At 40.0% G+C, this 23192-nt stretch overlaps 1 protein-coding gene across 3 annotated transcripts; it reads left to right on the forward strand.

Annotated features, from left to right (window-relative positions):
- The first annotated feature begins 1438 nt into the window (after window positions 1–1438).
- On the forward strand, window positions 1439–22704 carry LOC146657334 (ceramide transfer protein-like). Of its 3 annotated transcripts, none has more exons than XM_085425338.1 (18): window positions 1439–2087; window positions 2192–2326; window positions 4569–4685; window positions 11304–11411; window positions 11545–11683; window positions 12170–12253; window positions 12382–12539; window positions 14708–14800; window positions 14966–15052; window positions 15166–15258; window positions 15653–15730; window positions 16390–16485; window positions 16650–16782; window positions 16873–16943; window positions 17036–17164; window positions 18112–18241; window positions 20749–20886; window positions 21088–22704. In XM_085425338.1, exons 1-17 carry the CDS (start codon window positions 1998–2000, stop codon window positions 20874–20876), a joined length of 1869 nt encoding a protein of 622 aa, XP_085281464.1. In that variant the 5' UTR covers window positions 1439–1997; the 3' UTR covers window positions 20877–20886; window positions 21088–22704. The 3 variants fall into 3 exon arrangements, with proteins under 3 accessions (XP_085281464.1, XP_085281465.1, XP_085281466.1); XM_085425339.1 differs by having other exon boundaries at window positions 12173–12253; XM_085425340.1 differs by lacking the exon at window positions 15653–15730.
- Window positions 22705–23192: the final 488 nt, after the last annotated feature.

Consider the following 23192-nt stretch of genomic DNA (forward strand, 5'->3'; position numbering starts at 1 on the left):
GCCCCAGGCCCCGACAAGCGGCCGCCAAGGAGTGAGCCGGTGTGTACCCGGACGCCCACCCCCAGACACAAAGAACCACCAACACACCGACACCTGAGGGAGTCCGCCACCGGCAGGGGAAGTGGTGGTGGGTGGAGATAGGCCTCCAAACCTTGGAGGGCCTGAGGTGTCCCCAGAGAGGTGGCGTCTGATACCCAACCTGACATATAGACACAGACATACAGGCACACACAGACACAAACATCCATTCCCACCCTCATGCTCTCATATGCACTCACTCCACACTCAACCAACGTGGAGACAGACATAAAGAGACGCTGTACACACAATCACACTCCCCAAGCGTACTCTACAAACCGGGTCTAGGTACCCTTGCCCCTGGAGGGGGGAATTGCACCCAGACCCAGGTGGGGTGAAATGTAGTTTCGTTGCAAACAACGAAACAGATCCTCACAACACGAATATCAAGGTAAATATTTATGTGGCGTCACATTTACATGAAACATGAGTGCTATAGCACTCACACAAAACATATTCGTGTTAACTATTCCTACCTGTGATCAGAAGTCATGCCAAATAGATTTTTTTTATTCCAGTTTTACTGGTTTCTTGTGTTAAATGTAAACCGCTTCTTTTGATTGGACTGATTCTTGCTGTGGGTAACAAAAAAATCTCCTCCTGTGGCTTGTATGTGAGGTAGAAGAATCATGTTTGTCTACACAAAAAGTTAGGCTATATACAACATTGTTTTATACATACAGTTGTAGTCATTGGAGACTATGCAGCAACTATATATATATATATATATATATATATATATATATATATATATATATATATATATATATATATATATATATATATTATACAAGTAAAGAATAATGCAACCTATTTGTTAGAGTTAACCAGACATTTATCCATTATTACAGTTTTTGTTCTATACACCCAACAGTGGACAATATCTACTGTTCTATTTTTTGTTATTTCTATTTTTCATATTTTTGATCTGATCTATCGTCCCACTACAGATCACCCTATTGGGCAGAGCCTTGATGATCAAAGCCTGGATCAGCTGATTGATTTTGGTGTTAAAAATGCTTAACACGTAACTACTTTTAACTAGAGAAATGTCATTTCCCATTTTGGCAACTTTATTAATAGTTTTTCTTATTTATTCTTTCTTCTTATCTTAGATTATATACTAATTATATCACTAACAAGTTCTAGTGAGATAACTTGAAGCAAGCACACACGTTAACAGTAAATCTTATAAACCCGTTTGAAATACTTATAATACCTATTTATTTGTGATACAATGTTTGAAACTTTTGATTTAAAAAAAATATCCAGCTTTTAATTTTATTCAAACACATATAACTTCCGGTCTGGGGGTGACCGGCGGTCGTACACAGTAAAGCGTGGCTGCGGCTCCTCCCCCCTCGACCCGAAAGTCCTCCACTGCTGCTAACTGAACTGCGGAACCACAGCAGAGACTCAGTCCGCTGCTCGTCGATTTTCAGATGGAAGTTGATGTGTAGTGGTTTCCCCGAAGGCCTCCATGTCGAGCAGGAGCTTATGGACAGCAGCTAAGATAGCTAACGAGCGCAACCACAAGTTGTTAGTTAATGTAATACTAGCTAGTTGCGTCATTTGATAGCCACCGCTAACTTAGTTAGCTAGTCTCAGTGGTATACGACGTCAGTTTCAAAACAAAGCACGCAAAACGGAGAAAATCAGATCCAGCTGTCACCTCCAGAGTAGGTGGTGGCCAGACAAGCTAACTCGGTTGAAGTCTGTCAGTGACCTAAGGTATATTACGCCACCTAGACGCTGTTTTGTACTCTCCATTAATGGCCAATTAACGTTATTTTGCAGACCTTAAGTTGAAGAACGTTTCTGCAACCGTATTTTAACTCAACGAATCCAGCAACTAGCGTCGAGCTACGTGGTTGCACTGATACGATCAGATTCAACTTTTCTTGTAAACTTGGAGTTAAATGTCCGAGAAGAGTTCATCGTCCAGTTCGGATGAGGATGTGGACCCGGAATCCGGGCAGCCCCTGGAGCTTGGAGGCGTCCTAAGCAAGGTAACTTTAATTTAATCGGTGTGCAAGTGTTGCTGCACTAGATCACCTGCTGAGCGCGTGTTGCAGCTTTGTAACTGTGTACTTCACGTCTTGTGTGTTTACAGTGGACAAATTACATACACGGGTGGCAGGACCGATGGGTTGTGTTGAAAAACAATACTTTGAGTTACTACAAGTCGGAGGATGAACGGGAGTACGGCTGCAGGGGCTCTTTGTGCCTCAGCAAGGCAGTCATCACAGTAAGTATTTAAACTGGCCAACATCACAGCGAGCTTAGCACCTGTTCAGCATTTCAGTAAGTGAGGGCTCATAAGAGGATAGTTGTTTCTCTAGTAGGTCTCCCTGTTTTGATCTCTTCTTATTCTTAGCACACGCTCTCCATGTTCCTCTAAGACAGAAAGGTGAACATTAACTTATATTGAGGCTGTGTTGAGATTACAGATAGATATTTGAGCATACCAAGGGAACATTGCTTCAGTGATCATAGCGCTATCAATTGTTCGTGGCCCTTGTTATCTACTATAAATTAGCGTTTGCCCAGGGTTTCAGATGTAAGCTTTGACCACACACTGTAGAGGTTGGACCTACATTCTTCCTATTCTGGCCTCCTGTTAGTCAGATAAACTGAGACCTACCACCCTGGTTAAATATTCACTGCTCTCTCTCTCTCTGATCATACAAGTACAGAAGCCAAACAATTGGTTTTACTGTAATTTGCGCAGCTGTGTTCAATAGGATTACACGATTTTTAAAAGTACAACTTAAGAAGGTCACAGTGAGGTCCTGCTGCTTGTTGGTGTGAACATAATATCAGTTCCTATGCTTGTGCAGACCTGAATGGAGCACGGTTGTTTTGTAATTGCGCTATAGTAGCCAAACCAAGAATGTACACAGTTTTATTACACATGCTCACAAGTAATTGGAGCAACATGACCCAAACTTTTCCCTGCCTCTATTTTTTTTTTTCCACTAAAGCGGGGTCTAAGGACTCAGGAATGCACAAACAAATCTTTGCTTCTTAGCTCCCATGTAACAGCTACACACTGATACACAACTTGTAAGTAAAGACCGACACCAGAAGCTCCCATTGATTGTACATGTCATTGCATTTTCCCACCATTTATCAGTTTTAAGAGTTAATCTAGTATAAGTAATACTTAATATTTGTATATCTTGTATTAAATATTATTAAATTAATCTGATGCACACAGATGCGTTGTAAAATGTCACAAGAAGGAAAAGTTAGGATCTGACAATGACTAAGTCTTATCAGTGGACTGATAAGACTTTTCGTGAAGAAATGTACACGTTTGAAAAACAAAAAAAAAGCTAATGCCGTGTAGATACAGCTGTGCTTACGCAAAGGGGAAGAGAACGTTCCAGTCATAGGGAAAGCGTTATAAACTTCATTGTAAAGGGAAGGTTTATGGTCTGTGCCTGATGCAGCAGTGCAAGATAAACTGGATTTGTCAAAGCTATAATCATGGCTGGATGGGCACAAAGTTGCACACACCTTTATAGTGAAAATTTAAAACAGGAGCACTTTTTTCATATCCGACTGTTTCTGGTAAGGGAATACGGCAGCGCTGATTTTGTTAGGAACTTCAGTAAAAAGCATTTAAGGGTCATAAAAATCCACCCCATGCTTGTGCCCATTCTAAATATACAAGCTGTGAAATGCAATACCAGCGTTAAAGCATTACTACAATGTTACATAAAGTTTTGCAGGCTGACAATAGATGTCCAGAGTTGTGTGTTGCTGTTGTCAGTGGCTGCAAATAAGCCAGCACATGAGCAACATTCAGCAAATCTAATTAAACTTTGGCAGCATACAATTTTGTCAGCTGACAGAGCAGCTGTATTCTGAACACTGCTGAATAGGGAAAATGGGGGTGGGGACGGACAGAGATTGAACCCCACTGTGTCTTACTTGTTGCAGATCTCTTCTCAGCTGTAAGCAAATTCCAGTTTCAGAGGAAAGGAGGGAATTCTTTGTTGCACATGTTTTGGTGCCTGAGGCGGCTAGTAGCTGGAGCTGGGTGGGGTGTGTTGTAGAATGTGGAAGTGCAATAGTTGAAAGACTTGGTTGAGAAATTGACGGAAATCTTATGATGACCTTGGGTCAGGTGACAGTGTGCTGGAATAATCTGTTTTATGTAGCGCTGCTCCACTACGGTTGTTAAGGGCTACGACAGCAGGCTCAAGACATCATCTTCTAATTAAAATCCGTCTTTATTCCATGGCATATGCATTTCTGTGGCTGATTAAGTCCATATGTGTCTGGAATGTGTCATTGTTAGTAATCCTTTGCCACAGACAGAGAGGTGCTAAAGTGGGATTTTGCGCTTTCCTTAGAAATGTTATTCATTAAGGGAAAATGTTATTGAAATTTGTATTTTGATATTCAAATTTCTGGTTATTTTATTTTCTGACTCATGCACTCTAATAACTACCCATGCGCTCTGCCTTCTCTCTGCACAGCCTCATGAGTTTGACGAGTGTCGTTTTGATGTCAGCGTGAACGACAGCGTTTGGTACCTCAGAGCCGAAGATCCCGAGCACAGACTCCAGTGGATTGAGTCGATAGAACTACATAAGGTGAGCAGTTTGGTGATTTTTCTCTTTCTTCTGCATATTTTAAAATAAACTTTCTCCTTAGCTTCTTTCGAGATCATTGTTTGCCTGTCATACAGACTTTCTTGGGATTATATTATTTTTGCATGTGAGCTGCATTACCTTGACAGATTAATTTTAGGTAACATGATTTCAGTTCCTGTTGTCATCAGAGACAGCAGGAGCTTGTTGAGAATCAGAAAAGTGTTTCTTAAGCAGTATTGTGTTAGCTTTTCTTCCTTTTTTGTTGATGTAATCACTTAAAAATAGTTTTGCTGTCCGTGTTGTTGGGTTTTGTTTTTTGTTTTTTTCAGCATTGGAGTTGAATTTGAGTTCAAGGCTTGTTTCTTTCTTTTTTCCCTTTTTTGAGTTTTATCTGTTTCCTTTCTTAGTGAACAGGGTGTGGCAGGGCAAGAATCAGACCCATACACACATACTGAGAGCTCTTTACCCTGGGAATGTGAGGAATCTGAAGAGTGAGGGGTTGATGTGGGGATGTTGTTACATAGTAGGCAGCTGTTTTCTCTGCAAGGACATCTGGTTAATGGTATATCACCTCTGAGCATAAAGTTTGTAAAACAAATTGGATATGGTTCAGGTAGTGTCTGAAAGGTTGTATTTAGGTGTGTGTGTGTGTTGGTATTTTGGACCTTCATTTTATAAGGCTGAGACTGTGTAACTTCGGATCACATGACTTCAGACTGTTGATACACAGTTGCCCCAAGGCCTCTACTTGGAAGCGGATTGTGGGGTTAGTCAGGGAACTTAAGGTTTAACTCTGAGTTTTGGGGCAAAAGTTACAAAGTTACCGGAGGTATTCATTTGATTGTGTGTCTCACTCAGTGTCTCGGCTGATTAAAGCACTTGTTGACCTTAAAAGATTATTTTCAAGTAAGTCATTTAAGTTAGTGGGTTTTTTTTTTTTTATACTTGTCCTTTACTTACTTCAAGTAAAGTTTAAGCGTAACAGCAGGTTATACATTTTAAATTCGATACATTTTTTTCTAACCCTATTCCTCATTGGTCATCTGGAGAAAACACTGTCTCTTTTATGTAAACACGTTCACAGCTTCCTCCCCCAAAACTGTGTGGTCTGTGTAAGACGATAACCAATGTCATGACACCATACCACATGGCGTGATGATAGTTGTTAGGCACATGCCTGCAATATCATCTGTAAAGAGAACGGGGTGGCAATGGTGGAGCTGCCAGTTCTCATGTTCTCTGGCAAAAGCCATATGAGCGGCATGGTGCACAGGTCCCACTAAAGGACACTGGACCCTCATGCCACCCTCATAGAGTCTGTTTCTGACAGTTTGGTTAGAAACATGTACACGAGTAATCCTCTAGAGGTCATGTTAAGGGCTTGCTCCATCTGTTTGTCATTGCATAAAGGAGCAGATCCTGCTGCAGAGTTGATGACCTTCTACAGCCCTGTCTAGATCTCTTGTTGTACCATCTTGTCTCCTCAGAAGTGACAAGGAAAGAGGCCACCAGCTGGAAATCTATTTTTTTTTTGGGGGGGGGGTTGTTGCCTCTCCGGTGCATCTATTGATACTTTGACTTGAACAGCATGCTTCCTAACTGGACAGACTGACATTCCTGAAGTTGAATGGAGATTTGTTGTTAACTTACTACTGCCTTTCTTTAAACTGCAGTGCATTACATCGGTGGTACATTCATTTCATGGTCCATGCCAAAATGATGTAAGAGACTTGTTTTTATAGTGGTTCTTATTGTAGCGCAGTGAACACGCACCATTCAAAAAACATTCACTTTTTCATGAATTCTCATAAGCCGTGCTTCTCCACCGAAGAGTGCTGTCAGTTCACTTTGTGAGTCCTGCTGGATGGTTTTTAGTGTGGGTGTGAGTGACCTGAGGTCAGCAGTCCATTAACAAGGGTGTGAGAGTATTTCAAAGTTATGTCTGAACTGTAACCCACAGCAACCTCAGTGAGCTTAATGAAGCACCACCTCAGCATTACTGTAGTGTTTGTACTGCTCCCAATTGGAAAAAGAAGGACTTGCATCATGCAGTGTACACTATGTGGAATATTGTTGTCTGTGTTTCCTAGGCTAACTAGCATACACTAAAGTTTCTGCTGAAACTCTAAAACATGTGCTATAAATATAAATATTTCATTTGTAGGTTCTTTTTCTATCCTAGTCCTCAACACTTCTTCGCAACAATAGAGCACACACATAACAGCATCTTTCCAGCATCAGTGTGATAGCAGTGCATTTCAGTGTAAATCGTTGAAGGTCACCCTTTTCTACTTTGTGGCGTTCTTTTTATTTTTTTATTTTTTTGTGTGCCACTTTTATAAATTCATACAGGGCAAGTTAATAATCAGTATTTAACAACTCTTAATTTGCTTTAATGTGGGGTGACTAATGATTCCAGCTTTTAAACACCCCAAAAGCAAATGGCTATTATATGTATATCACCGTGGCAAAATTAAGCTGGTCAGAGGTAGTTTTTGTGCAAATCCATTTGTGTTTTTATGTGTGGGTGTGTTTGTGTTGGTGGTGGGAAAAGTCATGCTAAATGTGGGGACGTTAAGTGCCGCTCTCGATGAATAATACATTTGTTTAATCGCCTGTTCTCACAGCAACAAAATCAAGAGGGACACATAAAACTCCTTTGCACAGAGAAGGCTGATCCATTTAGGAGTATTCAAAGGGGTCATATAAGGGAGGGGGGGGGAATACTTACTGTTTTATTTGTGGGTTTGCTGCCACTTCTTTGGGATGGTTTTGAGGACTGTCTGAACTTCACTGGTCCCTTCACATCTCTTTGTAAAGGAGAGATAAAAGGAAAGAAGTAGATAGAAGTAAAGCTCCAGACAAGTATTATCCCCTGCCTCCCACTCTCTGCTGCTCTCTCTCTCTCTGTTATAATATACAGTATGCTTCTTCACTCGCCCACCCATACTTTATTGGTTTATTACACAAACAGCCCCAGACAGCCTGCGTTTCGCTCTAATGCATACATGCATGCACCCTTCATTTTCACCCTTCTCTCGCTCTTACTCTTCCATGCAAACACACACAATCACGGTTGCTTGCTCAGTGATGGATGCCGGACATAAGGACAGACAAGAGGAAAAGGTTTCACATATCAGGGTGTGTGGTCTGTTGATGGTTGTGTGCAGCGAGAGTGGAGGGCATGTTGGTGTTTTTGTCTTTGAGCCCATGTGTGTGACTGTAAAGGACTGACTGACAGGGGACTCCGTTTCACTACCAAGGAATTTAGAAGACTCCTTCCTTTGACTGAGACGGTGCAGCTAGTGTCTGCCTCGTCTCTGTTCGCTACGGAGGAAATGACTGCTTTTCTCTGTTCTTCCTTTGCTTTTCTTGTAGCTCTGTTCTTTTACTTGATGAGCTGAGCTAAAGCCTGCATGGCTTCTCTTCTCCTCCTCCTATTTCCTTTTGTTTAATAGTGAGGTGTGTCCGGGGAAACGGGAATACCGGATTAAAGCTTCTGAACTGTCACAACATTGGGAGTGTTGGGGGAAGTGGCTGGCCATGTTGAGGCCAGCAAACCGCCGGGACTGCCGCAGTGTCCTGCTCTGCTTTGGCTGTTGGAATGGCCGGATGGTGGGCTTTTAGCACTTTGGCATGCTGCTTGCTCCCTGTCACCCATCACTAAAATCTTTAATTATGATTCTAGTTTTATGGCAATAAAAATGATGTGATCCATCTCTTCCGTTGCCCCCACTGCATAAATTTTATTGTGCTTGCATGTAGTGTTTTAAATTGAGATATAAGAAGAACTAGTCTCTTTAATGAACTTCACTGCATGCCAGCCTTAGTCACTATTAGTAGGAAATTAGACCGAAACTGCATAGCTCATAGCTAACCTCAGATGTATCGACAATCTCTGAGGAGTTTACATCACATTTACCCTCATTTCATCAGCATCAACATTATAAAACCTTCAGATCAGGACGCCATTTCATTCGTCGAGAATGAGTGGAGTTAAGTTTGCATGGTTGTCATGCAACATAAAAATGCCAGTCTCTGGTCACAGGTTGGTCTCGTCATTGCTTCATTGCACTTTACTGCTTTTTCTGTTTGTACCAAATTAGCAACACTGTAAAAATAACATCTGTCATCTGCACAAAATGGTAATTATATATTGTCAATCAAATGTAATAATCTGCATTAGCAACAAATGCAGAAAAGAATAAATATATTTTAGATTGAAGGCTCTAGTGTTTAGAAAGCATTGAGGATGTCGCATTTCACTTAAAACTGGATTTTTAGTTGGGATACTATTATATTAGCAGTTTAAATCAGCTTTTACAGTATTTATTTATTTTTGCATTTATGTATTTGTTTTTTATTTTGTTGTAAGATATCTGTAACACTTTTTGCCAAAACTTTATTAACCCATGTAGCTCTTAAGTGTATTCACTGGCTTTCTTAATAAGAATTAATAAATTTTCATGTTTTGTTAAAGTCATTATTACTCTAAGACATCCATCAGCAAATACAGTTGCTATGGCAGTTATCTGGATATTGATATTTGTGGCTCGGCATTGACACGCTGAAGCTTTGCTCTCTGTGGGTAGAGATTTAGAAAATCTTCTCTTTTTTTTTTTTTCTTTTTTTTTTAAGTTATGTTTACATTTTGCTGGCTATCCAGTGACAGCCAGCCCGAAAGCAGAAGATTGTTTTAAAACAAACAGTTGCTTTGACTTTGGACTCTCAGTGTATTTGTGTGTGTAGTCTGTGTCATTACAGTGTACAGTTCAATGAATGTTGCTGTGGTTAGTTAAGTGAAGGTGCTTTATTGTCACTGTTTTGAATTTAAATTCGTTCTGTGGTGTTTTTTGTGTGGTGATAATGTGTGTCTTGTATGAAAAATACAAATGTTGTAAAAGGTTAATCACAACACTGGTAGAGGGGAGGAGTAAATCTGGTTGTTACTTAAATCTTGTCTTTGTGTAGCTTTTGAAACAGAGAAGCTATATACTGCTTTGTACTAAATACATGCTTTAATATGTCAGTTTTATCGTGTTTTGAGATTGCCTGTCCAGCTCGTTCTCACTAATGTTACATCTCGGAAACAATTCACCACAACTGTACGAAGTGTTTTTGGACATAATTCAAGAATTCATAAGTGAACAGCCTGTTTTTACAGCAGCCATTTTAATACGAAATGATAGATAAACACACATGAATCACATAAATTAAAGCATTGTACCTAAACAGTACAAACCTTCAGTGGTGTTTTAATCACCTATTTCATGTGAGAATGGCTGCTGGAAAAAGGTTTGTGACTAAAATTTAGACAAATATCTGCAATAAATTCATGAAGTATTGACATTTGATAACTAAGAGGTCATGTGCAGACAGATACAGATGTAAACTGCAGCTTGACTGCTTGCAGAAGGCATGCAACTGTGAAGCAATAACCATGATGTTAATATCACAGCAAACTCTTTATTGAGTGATTAAGTTTTCTGTTGCTATGGTTTTAAACACTTAGATCGTTACCTGGTTGCCGCTGTTTGATGTCGGTTTTCTCAGTCTCTCACCGTGGGATATTACAGCAGAGGAATTCACGTGGGCGCTGTGTCAAGATTGTCACCTGATCCCTCTTCAGTTTGCTCTCTGTCGTTAGGAAATTTTTCTGCATGCCAATTAGCCAACGGAAATAGCTTGCAACCATGTCTTAATTTTGAAATCAAGTGGAAAATTGGACATAAAGCCATGACTAAACCTTGGGAAATCACCTGAGAGTCTTAAAACATATTACCACCATGGCAAAATAATGTTTCCGTTTATGCTGTGTAAATGGTAAATGGCCTGTATTTATATAGCGCTTTACTAGTCCCTAAGGACCCCAAAGCGCTTTACATATCCAGTCATCCACACATTCACACACACATTCCATGTAAGGAAACATGCGCATTTAAATGAGAGGCTTTAATAATATGGGTTATGAAGTTGCTGTCTGTATGGACACTTTGACAACTGTGTGTGGCATGTACAGCTTTAGAGATTTTTGGCTTGGTATTAACACTTACTAAACTAAAATATATATATTACATATTTATATAGATCTCTTTTTACTTTGCTGACTCAGTAGTGCAGGAATCGTGAAGTCATCAGTTTGCTGTTGCAGAACGGATGTCATCACTGCCACTCCCTAAATCCTGGTCATAAATCAATTTTGTCATTTCAAATGAAACGATACACTGCATGTTAGCACACACATCACAATAGTTACAAGAAACCCTTGTGAAGTTACTAAAGTAGCTTGACAGTTATTTCCATGGTTACTCAGCCACCACGCATTGGGCCTAAAGGCTGGGTTTCTGCATGTCTCTTCGTCAACCTTGGCCAGTCTCTGCAGACTGTGAGGGAATGTTTCTGTGTAGGTGTGGGTCCTGCTCGGGTCCAGCTCAGCATTAGTCAGGAACTGAGCTCCCTATGTCTAACTTTGATGATCACCAGGTTTTCTTATTATATTGCAGTTTGTTTAATGTTTAATGTGCCTTTTTACTGATCTTTTGTTCCTTCCTCTTTGTCTCTTCACCTTTTTGTTTCGTGTCTCTCTTGCTGTCCTCCCACATTCCCACGCACCTGCAGGCTGAGTCTGGTTACGGTTCAGAGACGAGTCTGAGGCGTCATGGTTCCATGTTGTCTCTCACCTCAGCAGCTAGTGCCTTGTCTTCCACATCTACATCCTCCTTCAAGGTAAATCATCGTCATCAGTGACTGAGTTGAAAGATCTGGTTAAGCGTGACATCTCTTTTTTTCTTTTTTTTCAGTCTTTTATATTATCTTTTTCCTGTTTGCATCTCTTCGTCTTCTCCCCCCCCCTGCTCAGAAGGGGCACAGGTTGCGTGAGAAATTTGCAGAAATGGAAACTTTCCGAGACATCCTGTGCAGACAAGTAGACACCCTGCAGAAGTACTTTGATTCCTGTGCCGATGCCGTTTCCAAAGATGAATTTCAGAGGGACAGAGGTATACCAGTTGTTGACCTTGCATAGCATCAGATTTACTTCAAAAATAGATGTACATTTGTTTTGAGTTGCCTCTGTTTGTAAAACAGTGATCTCTGGAGCAGTGTGGGGGAGTTGGCTTTGTTGTTTACTGGCACAGCAAAGCAGAACATTAACAGAGATCTTTTTTTTATCCGTTTCATGCAGTATGAGAGTAGGTAATGCTCATTGAGAAAGGATTCAGAAATCAATAACTTAACAAGACATTATGTGGGTTTAAATTTGCTGTCAGGTTTTTTATTTGTACTATGTTTATTGAATTTGTATTACAATGCAGACACAACCCTAATTGTTTATTTGCACAAAGATATTTAATGTGTTACCTGCAATTATGTGGACGTGGATTATTCAGTAACATGAAATAGGTTTTAAAATATTATAAGTTATACACTAATAACTATGCAGGGCAGGGAGATGAAGCTATGACTGCTTGTTGTTTTCTAACTAGTAGAGGATGATGACGATGACTTTCCCACTTCTGCGAGACCTGACAGCGAATATAATCACAACAATAATGGCAGCAAAGAGAAATGTGAGTCTATCTGTAAATACTCTTTGACTTTCCATTGCATTACTTGGCTTGATTATAACAAATTCAATGTAAGTGTGAACACCATTGTTTATTTTTGTTCTTGCTTTCTCTCTTCCTCTCTGTGCCAGTGTTTTCTCCTGCCAGTCCTAAAGGTATTAATGGGATAGACTTTAAGGGTGAAGCCATCACTTTCAAAGCCACCACAGCAGGCATCCTCTCCACTTTGTCACACTGCATCGAGCTGATGACGAAACGAGAAGACAGCTGGCAGAAAAGACTGGACAAGGTACGGCTTTGGACAAAGAGTAAAGTTTCCCCAATGGGCGTGTCTGCAGCCACCGCTGTGGGTACTGCTGCGGGTACTGCTGCTGACTGAGGAGCTGAGTGTTGCTTCCATTTCCCTTAAAGAGCTCGATGTTATCATTTGGGCTCTGTCTCTGAGGTTGTGATGCAACACTCGGTTGTCTAGACTTGATACTTACAGTATTGTAACATTTATAATTAAAAAGGTGCAGTTTTTGTTTTGGAAAGGTTACAAGGTGATTCTGTATTAAATATATAGCTTTGACTAAATAGTGTAGACTTGACTCTTTTGGAGTTATTAGTTTAGATGTGCTTCTTCAATCTTTCAGTCTTTATTTTTCTTCAGTCTGTGTGCGTCTTCTATTAAGTGACTCATTATTCTGGGATTCTGCTCTTGCACTTTATATTCTATGGGAAATATTAATGAAATAAACTGCTTGCAAGATGCTTTGCAGTTCAATTCTTCATCCAAGCACCTGCTGTAAATGCAAAGCAAATCTCATTCATTACAAAAGGAGACTGGAGACTATGCTCAGGCAGCAAGAAAAATCATTTCAGCCGTCCTTATAATCCAACTATCCACTGAAAGGTTTAATGTGAACTTGCTACCAAGCATCATTGGCAAATATGGGTTGGTAAATACATGGATAAGTCAGACTTCCTATAACGCACTCATATTCATTAATATTCAGTGAGTGGCCTGTGTCTTTAAAGGAATGCTCTTCAGAGCTCATATAATCCGACCTCGTCAAACCAGTTCTTTTCCCTGTGTAAGGTAGGTGTGCTCCTGCCCAGCCCTCAAAGCCGGGAAGCCTTTTACAGTTAGAATACCTGAGTGACACTACCTCAAAGTTATCAGTGTTTTGATGTATATTAGCATACACTCAGAGGAACAGGACACACCTCACCTCATACTTGAAGTTTACATTAGAAGATGAGTACTCGGACTTCAAGGCAAAGTTTGCAAAAGCGAATGTTACAAAGGAGGACGACAGAGCTGCTCAAACACCAGACACAAAAATGGATACCTCTGCAGACCCACGGCCATTTCTTTACAGTAGGTCTCGGTATGTCAGGGTCCTGGTTGTCCACAACTTACTGCAGTATCACATTCTGGTTATTTTGTGTTTTCTGGAATATATCTAGGCCTCTCTTTGCACTTTGTTCAGTTTCTTTGACTTTGTGTCTTATTTTTCTGCATTTAATAATATCTCGTCAGAGCTTAATTGTTTTGTATTATAGATGAGCCTGTTTGATTCAGCTTACCTGTTGTTGTTTTTTTTGTAATTGCTGTACGTCAAAACTTTGTCTTAAGTATCTTTTTTCCTGCAGTTCAAGTTGTTAGACTGTATTTTTGTTCATCTTCTTTTGCAGACAGGCGATTTACTGCATTCCTGTTATTTTAAGTGATAGATTTTATTATAACAGTGACACTGGAATATAGTCCAACTTCTTTAGTTCTCTATTCAAGCAATCATTGAGATTATTTGTGTGAAATGACAGTTTTTGTCCCTGGCAAATAACATTATAGACACACAATTAAAATATTTAAAACTTGTTTAACAGATGGCTGAATAATGGGGTAGTTGACTTCACTTTTATGATTTTTTTTTTTCTTTTTTTTTTTTTTTAAATCACCTGTCATGTTGTTAATTTAAGCATAGTGTTTGGTGTGACAGGAAATGTTTCCACACAAACTCCTGACAATGTTATGAGAATGAGGCTGGGACATTGTCTGAAGTAAGACATAACACACAACAGGAAACAGTGTATTTCTGTCCACACACTATTGGAAAAAAACTCTGTTTGGTTTTGGGGAGGAAGTTGCTTGTATAAAAACGACACAGGAGACCTTTCTCTTGCGGTGAATTAAACAGGCAATTCATGTGCTTGGCTGGAAATCACACCTTTTTTTTTTTTACCAGGTTAAAAACTGTTTAAAGTAGAATCGGACTGCAGTGGACGGTTGTGTTGTCACATGCCCTTCTGCTGGATGACGTCAAGAAAAGGCTAGGGCTACAGTGCTGGTTCAATGGGTTTCTGTGTTTACACGCTCTACGTTTTTATTCAAAGTTTCAATACAGCTGAACTAACCATAACAGCATCTCGTGTGTGTGTGTGTTGTGTGTGTGTGTGTGTGTGTGTGTGTAGGAGCTGGAAAAGAGGAGGAAAGTAGAAGATGCCTACAAGTCTGCTGTGAATGAACTAAAGAAAAAGTCACACTATGGAGGCCCAGACTACGAGGTACAATGAAATCAGATAAGCTGAATGGATTAGATAAAAACTAGATGACGACAGTAGGAAGATTTCCTGATGTTGCACATCCCTGTTGTTTTTAATCTTGGGTGAGGCTTTTCTCACAGGAATCACAAATTCTGACATTGTGTGCTTGTTATTGTTTGTTCACAGGAGGGGCCCAACAGTCTGATCAATGAAGAGGAGTTCTTTGATGCAGTGGAAGCTGCACTGGACAGACAAGACAAGATAGAGGAGCAGGTGTGATGAAGACCTAAATGGGCCTCGCAAAGTCAGGACATGTTTCAAAAACATGAATCTCCAATAAATTAATCTATAAACAAGTGTCTATTTCTGTTTACTGTTTCCCTCAGTGCCAGTCAGAGAAGGTCAGAAAACCTCGACTAACTCTGGCTTCCCCTAGTGATGCCTACTCCACCATCGGTACACACAGATTTGCCAACAAGGTGCGCAGCATATTTTTATTGTCACTATACCTTTCACCCTATTCCTATCCCACTGTGTTGTAATTTAAGGCTACAAGTTGCTGCTCTTTTCTTTGCCTAATCATTCCTGTAAAAATCAAAGGCAGCTTACAGCCGGTGTGAGCTGCCTACTTGGTGCTGACTCCTGAAAAATTACTCATGATGTGGTCATGTGTCATCTTAACTGTTTAATGTCTTAACTGTGGGGCAATCATTTTGTGCCCACTGCAGTGTTTTTCAAGAGCTAACATGATGGCTTCATATGAAATCCTACTTTAGCAGGTTGTGGTTGTTCTCCTCTGCTCTGCTGCCGTGGTGTCTTTTTCAGTATTTGTTGTTTATTCCTTTCTTTTTCAACCCTCTCTCCGCTGTACAGCCCTATAGCCACTCTTCTTCCTTGTCCTCGATCGAGCTAATCAGTGCTTCAGATGACATTCACAGATTCAGCCCTCAGGTACTGTGCTTGGTCAGCTAAGAGCAGCCTGCTGCTTTCCATGACAATCAGAGAGAGCATGAGCAAACGGCATGTCTACTAACCATTCGCTCCAGGTTTTCACTAATATTTTGAGGATTATAGTATACTAGTGTTTATACATTGTGCTGTACATTGACCCATGAGGGGGGGGAAAACCTACCTAGTCAGAGTTGAAATTTCCCGAGAGAGCAGGTTGAGTTGTCCTTACCACAAAGTAGGTCTTCTGTGCATGTTAGGAATTTGGTTCATTTCCTCCTCCTCTCTTCACTGCACGCTTCTCCTTCCACAGCATGAACAGGCATGAATCCAGGCTAGCTTTGCACTATATTTTTAACTCATTGTTGAGATGTTAAATAACACCCCAAGCAGTATCAAGTGCCTAATATTTATTTGGCTACTGCTTTGTGGATAATGTATTTGCTTAAGACATTCCTGTGATTCTGACACACCAGTAGTTTTCCTCATGCCTCCTATGTTGTTAAACAATAGCAGCATAGGTGGAAGGTGTGTTGATTGGTCAGGGCTGTCAATCATTACACCTGAGCATAGGAACCTCAGGTTCCTCTCTAACTGTGCCTTGTTGGTAACAACAGGAGAAGACTGCCTAACATATCATTAAATCAATATCTGACTCTTAGGTGGAGGAAACTGTGCAGAATCACATGGCTTACTCCATCCAGGAGGTGGGGGGCGATGCCAACTGGCAACTGGTGGTAGAAGAAGGAGAGATGAAGGTGAGGAGAGAGAATGCTGTGAATATTTAAATCTCATTGATGTTTTAAAAGTTATTATGGTGATTTAAAACTTTTAAAAGCCTGAGAAAAATCATCTTAGTTTTTAGTAACGGGTGAAGTTGTTAGTGTGTTTATAATATTCTGTCTGTGGTGCTGTGTAACAGGTATACAGGAGGGAAGTGGAGGAGAACGGCATCGTCCTGGATCCCCTCAAAGCGACACATGCTGTGAAGGGGGTAACTGGACATGAGGTCTGCCACTACTTCTGGGACACTGCAGTCCGATTGGACTGGGAGAGTAAGATCTGTGTTTTAGTCCAACATATTATTACTATTTGACTCTCGTTGTGTTATTGCCATGACCTGATGTGAACTCTCCCTCCCACAGCCACCATTGAAAATTTCCACGTTGTGGAAAAGCTCTCTGATAATGCCATCATTGTGTACCAGACACACAAGGTATACTGAGTACATGGTGCCTTTTCATCAGTAGCATTAAACCACCTGTTTTTGATTGATTTGCCTGCTGAATTTTGTCTTTCATGTTTTAGAGAGTGTGGCCTGCCTCTCAGAGAGATGTGCTGTATCTGTCAGCCATCAGGATGATTCCACCAAGAAATGAAAACGACCCCGACACATGGCTGGTCTGCAACTTCTCTGTGGACCACGATGACGCCCCTGTAAGATTAACCCTCTGAGGCTTGCATTGTTTTCCATCATGTGTTCATATAACCGCCCAACTCTCTGATACCATTCAGCGACTGAGTGGTGTTAAACATGCTGTTGTGCCTACACTCTGGCACAGTGAATGATTACATATCAGGCTCATTGAAATCTTGGTATGCTTCTGAATGATGAAACAGTCCAAATATAACACTAAGTTAGCAGTGCCAAGAGAAGTGAGGACTTTGTGAGACAGTCTCACAGTTACTGCCTCAATTCTGCTGCTATAAACACACAGTAAGTTTCCAGGATAAATTTCCATCTCGGGGAGCCATTTGCTGTCATAAACACGCTCTTTCCTGGCAAATGTTGAGATGCTTAATCTGTCTGTGCCTGCCTGCAAAACACTGGAGTACAGTATCTACAGCATTATATACTGTGGTTAGTTTTCAATGATAAGAAACTTCCACCTAAAAACAGAAAGCAAATTGGGATAATAGATTTTCACTGTTAGATTCTGAAATCAACACTTTGTGTCCGCCTATCAAATCAGCCTTAATCAGCCTCTTCTGCATATATTATGTTAGTATGCACACTAATGTAAATAGCAAGTAGATTGTTGTCAGAGAGTAATTAGGTCTGGATTTGAGGTTTAATGCATTAACTGTGTTTTTGTCAGACAAAGACTGTTTTGAGCATGTTTGTATTTGTTTACATCAAAGTACTGTGTTTAGTTCATTAAAGCTTTTACAAACATCGTGATTTTTTTTTTTTTTTTTTTTTTTTTTTTTTTTTTTTTTTTTTTTTAAACAAGACTTTTTTGGGGCGAAACGGAAGAACAGCATTAATCTTACTCACCCTGTCAGTTCATCTACAGTAAGAGTTGTGTTAGCTTGGGGTGTTGTTTGTATTTTGTTTTTGATTATTATTATTGTTGTATTTATTTGTCTATTTTAACTTTCAGCCCACAAACCGGTGTGTTCGTGCCAAAATCAATGTTGCCATGATCTGCCAAACGCTGGTCAGCCCACCAGAGGGTGACAAAGAAATAAGCAGAGACAACATCATGTGTAAGATCAACTATATTGCCAATGGTAAGTACCTCTGAAGATCATCTAGTTTTGATCTTAGCATATGTGCCTGAGGCAAGATCAACGGCCAGCAAAACAAAACCTGTGTAGCAACAACAATCCTGCTATAATGCAACCTACTGTAAATGCCAGAGGCTCCAACCAAACCTCAAATCAGTTTTTCAGTTTTACTCAGTCTGCATGTGTCCCTACACATACAGTGGTGGGAAATAATTATTGTATTATTATTATATTATTATCATTGTAAATGTGCGTTCTTGAGCAGGGGGATTTCTAGTGCTGTGAGATTTCAGTCCATTGCAGTGTAGTGTGTTGCTGATGGTGACTGTGGTCCCAGCTGCCTTCAGATCACTAATAAGCTCCTTCAATTTAGTTTTGGGCTGATCCATCACCTTTCGCGTGATCATCTTCACATCATAGGCATAATCTTGGAGCTCCAACCTGAGGATGACTGTTGGTGCGATTATTTAGAAATTGAGAAATGTATAACCATCAGTCACTGAGCTTCTTGCTGATGGTCTTGTAGACAATTCCAGCCTGTCTGCAGGTCTAAGATCTGGTCCTTGATACCCTCTGGCAGCTCTTTGGTCTCACCCATGGTAATGGAGAGGTTGGAATGGATTTTGTGGACAGGTGTGCTTTATACACCGAGCAAGCTGCTTTCTGTAAATGACTGACTGATTGTTATCAGTGTGGGAGACAGAAATCTGTCTGGATTGTAGAGCATCAAATACTTAGGAGTCAATGACGTGCAAAATGATCTATAACATTTATGTAACATGTTTTTCTAGATTTTTTTGCTTGATATTTTGTCTCTCTCCTTCAAAATGAAACTACCATAAAAGTTAGAAATTGTTTGTTTCTTTGTAAGTAATCAAACTCAAGTTCATTATTGCCCCACTTTATATGAAAAAACACTAGGCAATAAATAAGAAAAGCACACATGGAATGTTCCAGCTGGCACATATACATACCGTATTTCCCGGACTACAAAGCGCACCTAAATATTAGCCGCACAAGCTAAAATCAGGGGAAAATCCTGTTTTGTACATACATTAGCCGCACCTGACCAAAAGCCGCAGGTGTTTCAATGTTGACTTATCATATGTAAGAGAATATGCACAAAGGGAATTGTCAGGAAAGAGATGGCTGTTTGGAGACATCACTTTTATTAATATTTTGAAAAACAAGTTATGGGTACATATTTGCACATGTAGTACATAACAATAACCTACAGCACACCAGAAAAATAGATTCGGCCTACCTTTTAGGCTCAGGTGCAGTGACACAGCTTTAACAAGAAGAAAAGTCAGTCATTCACCACCATCTTTCTCTTCTTCCTACGCACTAAAACCACCAAAGTCCTCTTCTCCAGTGTCAGATACAAACAGGCTCATGATGGCTTCGTCATCCACTCTTCTTCTCTCCTTCGTTGTCACTTTCAAAACCAAAGAAATCCTCATTGTCAGAGTCGAACACCCTCAGAAGGGCCGTGGCGGTGTCCTCCTCTCCATCATGCAGCAGTCCAGCCCTTCAAAATCCGTTGGTGATCGTGGATGTTTTCACACTTTTCCACGCTGTCAGAATCCACCGGTGGAGTTGGGCATAACTTGCTTTTTGGGCATAACTTGCAAGTTTATCGCCGCTCATCATCCACGACTCCCGCTGAATGCGTAGCGCTACTTTGAAGTTTGTTTTTCGCGCTACTTCGTACGGCACTACGTTGCCTGGCGGACGGACATGTGACTAACATACCACTCTTGAACCCCGATCCTTCCGCCAGGCAACGTAGTGCCGTACAACAGCGGAACACACAAAACAAATCGTCTTACGATATCACAAAAATCATGGAAAATCCATAGAAAAGCCGCACCTGACTAAAAGCCGCAGGGTTCAAAGCTTGTGCAAAAAGTAGCGGCTTATAGCCCGACATTTACGGTATATCAGCTGGGTTGATCCTCGGATTCAGTTTAAATGGTTCAGACAAAGAAATTATTGTTGATTTACATATAGAGACAACAAAAGGCCTTAAAAGAAAAATTATGTATCGAGTAGTTTCAGTGTATCTGGATCCAATGTGACAATCTTTAGCTTGGTAACATCTTGTGTCACAAGTTACAAATGAATATACACCTTTATCCTCATTTGAAACAATCTGATAACAGCATTTTTAAACTTAGTACAGCTGCTCTGACACATGGATCACACAGTCTGGGTTTCTTTGAAATTTCAGTCCAGGCTGCCTCTTCTCTAAGAGGCTGTTACATAAAGGAGCGCTGCAGGGGGAATCTTGAGCCAGTTTATTGCCAGGGATGCTGAGCAGTTCAAAGGATGTTCATTTAATAAATCTTACATTTCCTTCTCCCACTAGAGGGCACCTCTAAACAGTTACAGCTCTCTGTGCACTGAATCACTGAGTTATTGTTAATTGTTTTATCATAAGTCAGCAGGAACACATTGGTTTTTGTTTTCATCTTTGTCTTTATTCCCTCACTCCTGTGTGGCTGCAGTAAACCCCGGAGGCTGGGCTCCAGCATCAGTACTCAGAGCCGTGGCCAAGAGAGAATATCCCAAGTTCCTCAAACGCTTCACCTCCTACGTCCAGGAGAAAACTGCTGGGAAGCCTATCCTTTTCTAAATTTAAACAGGTAACCACAGAAACACTGTTATTAGCAGCGGGATCTTCTATACTTAGTTGTATTTGTATTCTTTTGTTTTGTATCCTGACTTTATTACACTATTTGAGATATCTCCTGGTTGATGTCGTATCTGTTATTTTGAATCAGCCAGCAGATCCATACACTTACTTCAATTTATTCTTTGTATTCTTTTAATCCTGCTCATTTCAGCTTTCAGAGGTGCCAAGTTCACCTGCTGGGGAGACTGCGTTGTTGAAGTGACTGTTGAAGATCACATGACCATTCACGTGTCACCGCACCATCAGGACGTGCTGCTTGAAGATGAGACTGCTTTTGGCCCTAATGGATCAGTAGTTATCATCTTAGATTGTAACCTGTTGGTCATGGGTTCGTTTGTACGTAAGCTGAAACATTTCCTAAACAGTCTTCAAATTGTTACCGATAATTTGCTTTTTGTTTTTTATTTGTTTTTTTTGTTAGGGTTCTTTTTTTCTTTTTTTTTTGTAAATTGTTTTGTACATTTACTATGATTAAACTTTTCTTGAACTTTTGGGGGGTTTGCTCTAATCACTAGTATTACAGCTACTTGTTTTGCTGCTGCTAAAGTAACTACCATGAAAGAGGAAAGAGAACAGATACTTACAGTGAAAGCACAGATGAGGTGTGGTACACTATTTCCTCTTTCTTGCCTTTTGCTGATCCTCTTGTGACGACTCTTTGTAGTTTGATGGGGGGTCAGAGCCTAAAGCTTTGAAGTCTTTACATTTCTAGATTGTTATAAAGTAGCTTTCAGAGAACACCGTGGACACAATGTATTGTACAGATAAAACGGTAAGATTTCAAATAGATTATCAATTGTGATAAATGTGAATTGACTCTTAAATGCTTGAATTTGATGACAGAAATGGGCAGATTAGATACAACAAGAGTGATGAGGAGCACTTACTAAGTCTAATTGACTTGTGTTGGACAATATTTTCAACTATCCAGATGATGTCGTTAGTTAGATGCTAAGTTGCGGTATTTGCATGTATTTGTCAGTCAGCATGCTGTTGCTGACAGATATTTGCAAAGGACCGGCCCTAGTGTCTGGTTTGAAGATTCCTCTCTTTCTTTGAGAGCTGAATGAATACATTTTGTACCCTCTAGGTTTTCTCATCTCTATTTTCAGACCCTGGTGAGGCAGGGAAAAGAAAATCTTTCTGTTCACTCAAGAGTGTCAGATTTATAAATTACTCCTGCTTGCTTTTAAGCGGAATTGTTATTAAATGTTAAATAGGATTATCATTTTATAATGTGTTCCTTATGTTCTCAGTCAGATGATTTTACATTTCAGATGCCACACTACCGTGCAGTGGTTTCCTGCACTTTGACTGATAAACTACCCCCAGTATGCCTTAGACGCCAGGAGTTCTGGCTTTCTCTACTGTTCAGCCACCAGACGTGCATTTATCAACACTGAAATCAAACTGGGTGGGGTTGGGAGGGGGAGGGTCAGCATTTCACATCATCTTACCTCAAGGTTTCAATTTCGACTGTGTTCAATGCCATCAATAGTTGGGAGTTTAGCAGTCAGTAGATCTGCATGGTTTGAAAAAAGAGATTTGAGGTTAGGAGGGATCTGGATAATTGTTTTGCAGATAATGATAAGAGCTAAATCTATGAGCGGTGTCAGCTGAAGAATGCATTTAGTCTTTTTAATTTTGATATTTTTGTCAGTAATCTACACACTTTGTATATTTCTAAGTTGTACATCAGAAGTGTTATTTGCACTAAATGTATTGCAATTTGACAATGTTCTGTAAATTAAAATTAATATACAAAAAACTGTAAGTGTTTTTGGTGTTTTATGGTTTAGTTTAGTTTAGTTTTTAAGTTATTACAAACACAGACCTGGAGTCAGAAAAAATGCACTTTATTGTGTCACGAAAGATCTTGAACTTGATTAAAAGCGTTGCCATCAGTGTAGGTGTTCCATAGGGATCCATTCTTGGACCTATTTTATTAACACTTTAAGTGTGTGTCTGTGTATAATCTATATCTCTGTGTATATAATATTTTTGTGTTTTTTACTGTCAGCTGCATTGTATCACATCTGTGTAATTTATGTAGAGCGTTTACATTTTCACACCACCTTCCAATGTCAGGTTTACCAAAGTAGTCCTAAATTAAGTTTTGCTTGTTACAAAATTTTTTGTTTCTACTATGGTTATTCCACCAGAATATGCTTGAATATTGTTACTGCATTCCTGAACAACACTAATTTTAGTGGTTGTATGTGATACTTGATTAATTTCTGACTTCTCAGAGACGTT

The sequence above is a fragment of the Rhamphochromis longiceps genome, linkage group LG12 (assembly GCF_057381845.1).
Source record: "Rhamphochromis longiceps isolate RC_006_pf linkage group LG12, R_longiceps_female_GT1.1, whole genome shotgun sequence".
Classification (NCBI taxonomy): domain Eukaryota; kingdom Metazoa; phylum Chordata; class Actinopteri; order Cichliformes; family Cichlidae; genus Rhamphochromis; species Rhamphochromis longiceps.